General features: G+C 50.3%; 1 protein-coding gene across 1 annotated transcript in view; it reads right to left on the reverse strand.

Moving 5' to 3' along the window:
* Nucleotides 1-3573, reverse strand: part of PARM1 (prostate androgen-regulated mucin-like protein 1) — a 113285-nt gene extending 109712 nt beyond the window's left edge. The window contains exon 1 of the mRNA XM_086704845.1: nt 3272-3573. Within this exon, the coding sequence (XP_086560971.1) occupies nt 3272-3314 (43 nt within the window). The 5' untranslated portion in view covers nt 3315-3573. The remainder of the gene's footprint in view (nt 1-3271) is intronic.
* Between the last annotated feature and the right edge of the window lie 2427 nt (nt 3574-6000).

The following is a 6000-nucleotide window of genomic DNA, read 5'->3' on the forward strand; positions in this document are numbered from 1 at the left end:
GGTACCCTTGAGTGAAGAAGTTTTTAAACAATTCAGCCATAGAACACCAAGAGGTGGCAATGATGGTGGTGGGCAAGGAGAAGAGAATCCAGAAGGGAGAGGGAAAGGAATGAAGATGGAAACTTCCTGCACCCTGCCATCCTCCCTCCTTCCCTCCTCAGTTCTGCAGCCAAAACGTGATGGTGCCAGCTTGTATTTCAATTTGGAGGCAGGACTCCCGTGTGCCTTGTACAGAGAGATGTTTGAGAATGGTCTGTAAAATACCCTTAACAGTTTATGCCACAGTCAACTTTGAAAGAACTGAAGATGGTCCAAGCTTTCTCTCTCCCTTCTTTTTAAAATACAAGTGAGTAAGTGTCGGGGCGCCTGGGTGGCGCAGTCGGTTAAGCGTCCGACTTCAGCCAGGTCACGATCTCGCGGTCTGGGAGTTCGAGCCCCGCGTCAGGCTCTGGGCTGATGGCTCAGAGCCTGGAGCCTGTTTCCGATTCTGTGTCTCCTTCTCTCTCTGCCCCTCCCCCGTTCATGCTCTGTCTCTCTCTGTCCCAAAAATAAATAAACGTTGAAAAAAAAAATTAAAAAAAAAATTAAAAAAAAAAATAAAATACAAGTGAGTAAGTGTCAAGATTACTTTTGTTGACAATGCCCACATATTTGCAAGTGTCCAAGTGTCCTAAGTGCTATGAATATACCGAGTGGATTTACTAAGCTACAAAATGTCCCCTGCCGAGCCCCATTCCTGGCTCAAGAAGGTATCACCTGAAGAATTTTACTGGAGGGGTGAAAAAGAAGGAAGAGGAGAAGGTAGAAGAAGAGGAGGAGAAGTTGGAGGAGGAGGAGGAAGAGGAGAGGAGGAGGAAGACTAGAGGAGAACACAAAAGTAGCAACTACTGGGTGAAACTAACCAGAGCTTCAGCAGAGGAGCTGGGAGAGGCGTCACTGAAACATACATGCCACACTCATTTCAGGAACCCTCACCCCTCTCTCCTTTACTGCCACCTCTATTGTTTTTCCTAGAAAAATGCTATTTTGGTTTCTGAAAACACCCTACTTTGGGATGCAAAGAATCACATGAGGTATTTATGCCAATTTTTATATTATTTTCCTGACAACTAGCTGCAAGTAGCCTCCCCTAAAGAGATTCCTTCAGATGGAAGGTTGAAAGACATGCAGAAACGTTAACTATGTTTCCAGGGTCAGGAGAGCCCCCAAACTGGGAGGCTGTGGCTTTCTCCCTTCAGAAGCTCCCCCCACCATGTGTACATGGATGGGGATGAGGCTACTCTGTGTGTCCACCAGCCCTCTCTCTCCACTGATGGACAAGGGCAATAGTCTCACCTCCGGAATAGCTGGGCTAAACTCTAAAACTGACCAAGAAAAAAAAATGTTGAGTTCCTTAGAAAAAAAAAAAAAGCTACAATACACTGCCTAGTAGGGTTAATCTGGGTAGTGCCAACTGCCAGAGCTATCAATAAAAATTAAAAAGACAATGGAGCCCCTGGGTGGCTCAGTCATTGAGCCTGACTTCAGCTCAGGTCATGATCTCAGGGTTCTTGGTTCCAGCCCCTCTTCCGGCTGGGTGTTGACAGCTCAGAGCCTGGAGCCTGCTTCGGATTCTGTGTCTCCCTCTCTCTCTGCCCCTCCCCTGGTCACATTCTGTCTCTCTCTCTCTCAAAAATAAATAAACATTAAAAAAACCGAAAAAAAAAAAAAAAAAAAAAGACAAGCCACAAGCGAAAATTAGGAAACAAACCTATCTATAGGCTCTACTGGCTCACTCAAGTTTTTCTGAGCTTTGAGCTTCATGAAAAGATTCCTAGCGAGGAGAAAAGTAAAGGCACCTTTCATGTCATTTCGTAAACACCTCTTGCCTGGAGTGGGGCTGGAATCGCCTCACACGGCAACCCCGTGGTTTGGGATGGTGGCTGTTACACCTGCTAGGATCCTGGCGCTCCCCGCTGAGGCTGTGTAGCCAAAGCGCCCAGAGTGTTCCGGAACCTCCGCAGACGCGATTGCTAACCGTGCGGATACCAAAACGAAAGGTTTTCTCAGGCTTTCAGCAAGTCGAGAAAAACAAAAACAAAAACAAAAATGAAACAAAACACGCTATACTCTCAAGTCTGGAAACTTTTCCTGAAAATTGCACTCTCTTTTGTGAGCTGTCAGGAAACTCCTGGCTTCTTTTCCAAGGATTGTAACGACCGCTGCCCACAATTACAGGAGCCCAAGCGATTCAGGAGGAAAAGAATTCACGGACTATAGGCAGCAGTCAAATCGGCTTGTGCCATATGGCTTTGGAACATTCTTATCGAAACATGCCGGTGTCCGCGTACTCCGCTGCTTGTTCCACTGCCACCTTATCCAGAGTCAGCTGTCCCTTGTCCGGCTGCATTTTCTGGAAAAGCTGGGTACCCAGCACCAGACTGAAAGCGTTGTTTGAATGTACCCCGACCCCCACTAAGCCGAGCTCAGGCCTGATCCTCTCTCCACAGCCCCTGCCAGAGGCCGCGGTCGGTGGTCCCGAGACCCGCGAGACGCGCGCGGCGAAGATGTCCCGAATTGGTGTCGGGGGCGGGGGGTAGTTTTAGCCAACTTAACGGGTTGTGCCACGGTTTCTCCCCTTTTGGGGAGGCTCCGGGTCACGGGGTAGAATTGCAACCCCAGGTTTGATCGCGAGTCAGGCAGCTGCCGGTGGGGCTGTTAGTGCCGCATCATCCCCAAGTGCACCTCCTCAGAGACGCGGGAGACCGGAGAGCAGAGACCGCCAAGTCTCAGGGACCGCAACCAGACCCGCCGCGCGCGCAGCCACCGCTTAGAGCCATCCAGATGCCATCGCCCCGCTCCCCCGCCGCTTCTCCCGCTTTCTCTTCCCTCCCAGGGTCCAACCGCCTCAAGAAGTCGGCTGCCCGACTCTGGCAGGGTGTGCTCGGAGACCCGAAAAGCCTCAAGTCGCCATCAGTGTCGCCCACCAGGGTTCGAACGCGTCGCGCAGCCACCTGTTCCACAAAGCCCCGAGTTTGTGCGGGCGCGGGCTGCGACAGCAAGGACCCCGTCACCCCCTCGGTCTCGCACAGCCCAGGCTCTCCACAGGCTCACACCACCCCAAATTCAAGTGCGCACATACCTTCACGCAACTCCGGAGGCTCGCGCCACTCGGGCCGCCCGCGCGCGGTGACTTACTTCCCGGTGTCCCCGCTCCAGCCCCAGCCCCAGCCCCGGCCGCCGGAGCCCCTCCCGCGCCCGGCCGCTCGGGGAGGACGGCGCCCCCAAATACCTGCCGTGAAGATGCAGAGAGCGAAGAGAGTCGTGCAGACCATGGTACCCGGGTGTTCGGTGCCGAGCTCCGGGAATGACCGAGCGCTCCGGGCGCGTACGGCTCCTCCTCTGCCCGGCTGGCTGCCGCGGGAGCCGGGAGGCGAGGGCGGCTCTGCGCGCTCAGCCCCGGCGGCTCGGGCTTGTTCCTGCGGCTGACGGAGAAGCCAGGCAAACGCGGTGCGGCTCCGTCAGCTGCGTGTGCTCCCGCGCCGGGCGCGTTTCTGCTCCATCCCAGCCGCCCGAGCCGGGGCCGCCTCTGCCGCCGCGCCTGCCCCCGCCAAACCCCTCCCACCCGGGCCCGCGGCGCTGACAAGGCCACCCCCTGGCCTCCCCTCTCCCGGCGCGCTCGGGTCCCGGGAGCCCCGGCCCAGGGCGGCCTCTGCTGGACAGACTCGAGTTTTGAAAAGGTTTAAGAGTCTAGCACGGTGCTGGGAACTAAACGGATGCTGAGTGTGAGCAGATCTCTACCCTGGGGAGTTCATCTCAACTTTTCTCATGAATGCTTACAACAGGTGACCATATGCCACCTTAGGCGTCAACCCGAGGAGCCAAGACCCCACTATTGCGTAAGAGAATACACATTACTTTCCTGCGTGCAGGTTACACCCTCATGCGCATTCAACCCCACTGCACTTCCTGCTGCCTGAGCCAGGATGTCTTTTATCCTATTCAGCTTCTTACCAAAGGAAATAACACTAAGGTCAGGTAACAGTGATCATGGGATCACTGAGCCAGGCAACCTCCTAGGTGTGGTATCATGACTCCTTCCAACAATCTTGTGACATAAGATTGCTGCTATTCCATTTTCCAGATGAGAAAACTAAGGCCTAGAGAAGAGAAGTAATGCACTCAAGATCACATGGCTGGTAAGGGCTGGAACCCCATAATTGAACAGTTTGTGCACCGGGGTTGTAAAAACAAAGGCTGACATTTCCTGAGTGATTGCCGTGTGCTGGGCAACTGTGCTGCACAGATACTAACTGTGTGAATTCTCACAACAGTCCCTTGAGGTGGGCGCTATTATATCTTCGTTTTCAGGGGAGGAAGTGGAAGTACAGGGAGGTTTAAGTACTTGTCCAAGATCACACAACTAGCTAACGGTATGGGTAGGATGCACCCGCAGCCCCATCCTCTGTACTAAACTTGGTTTTCAAACCCCAAGGTTTCTGTATGTTCTGTATGATCAAAGCTGACCTTGCACTTAATCTTCCCCACCACCTTAGACTTGCTTGTTTCTCACACCTCTATCAGACCAGATGCCAGATCATCTCTAATATCTCTGTTGTTATGAGCCTGCTGGTCCCCTAGTCACCAGAGCTGGAAAGCGGCTGGAATTAATGAGCCTTCCTAAAGAATTAATTTGCTCAGGACCATTAGTAGCGCTGGGGAGCAGCTTTCTTTTCCTGTGGCTTCTTTTTCCTGTACTCAGGTTTCATTTTCTCACTTGTTTGGGTCTTATCACGGTATCTGTGATGACGTGCATTCCTCTGCCTGACCCCACCGTTACCACTCTTACCACTCGTGCAGCTGGTCACACCTTCCTCAACCAGATGCAACTGGGCTCAGAGGTTTGATGGTTTGTTTTGTTTTACTGGGATCTTTTTTCTTGGTTAATTGATTGATCCTTGTTGGAATGAGAAGTAAAAGATACCACAACCAGGTGCCTATCCTCTTTCCTCCTCCCTAGCCAGAGAACCTGTAAATTCAATTTGTTAAACATGTTTTCTGAGTGCTTTTGACCTTGAGGTTTTTCCAGTTTCTGGTGCTCTCTACATGATTATGAAAAATTTCCGCATCGGCGCTGTGGTTGTCTTGGGGGCAAGGATCATACACAGGTGAATTTTATATGTAAAATAAAACGTGTATATTTGTATATACATATTTCTTCTTTATCTTATTTATATATAAAATTTATATAAGGCAATGATGCCTTTCAAGGAGGGCCATTTCAGTAACTAACTCTGTGATAGAAATAAATGTTTTTCAGAATCCCTGTACAGAGAAAAATATTCGATTGGATTTCAGCAAAACTTTAACGGAAACCCTCTGGGGCACAAAGCATGTGTGACTCCAGCTTTGATATCTAAGATGATGGTTTGGTACCCAAAGGATGGTGATTCCCACGTCGGAATCAGTTAAAATTTCCAAAGCTTTTCATTGTATACAGAATAGAGTTGAAAAGTGTTTCGTTCACTAAAATCAGTCATTTTTATTAATGGTTAAAACTTGTAATTTATTATTTGGTGAAAACATTTTTGATCACTTACTAGATGCCAGACCTCATGCAAGGCTGTGGGAATGTAATAGGTTGTAAGAGTCAGGGTAGGCCAGGTTATGCTGCTGTAATAACCCACCCTAAAGTCTCAGAGGCTTAAGCAATAATGATTTATTTCATGCTCATCAACCTCTGTTATAAATCCAGGTCGTTTCCCAGAGTAGCTATCCTCTACATCGGGGAACTCAGTGCTATACCTGCATGTCAAATCCTGCTTCCACAGTCACCGAGATAGAGAAAGGGAGAAGCGGAGACTTAAGTGAAGCCTTTCCATCTTCTACCTGGAAGTCGCATGCACTTCTGCTCATATTTCGTTGGTTAAAGCAAGTCATTGGCCATGCTCAACTTCAGGAAAGGAAGAAAGCACAATCTTCTTCTTTGCCCAGATGGAGAGGAAAGCTAGAGAGCAGGGG

Source organism: Puma concolor, chromosome B1, assembly GCF_028749965.1.
Source record: "Puma concolor isolate L17-30 chromosome B1, mPumCon1.1.hap2, whole genome shotgun sequence".
Taxonomy (NCBI): Eukaryota; Metazoa; Chordata; class Mammalia; order Carnivora; family Felidae; genus Puma; species Puma concolor.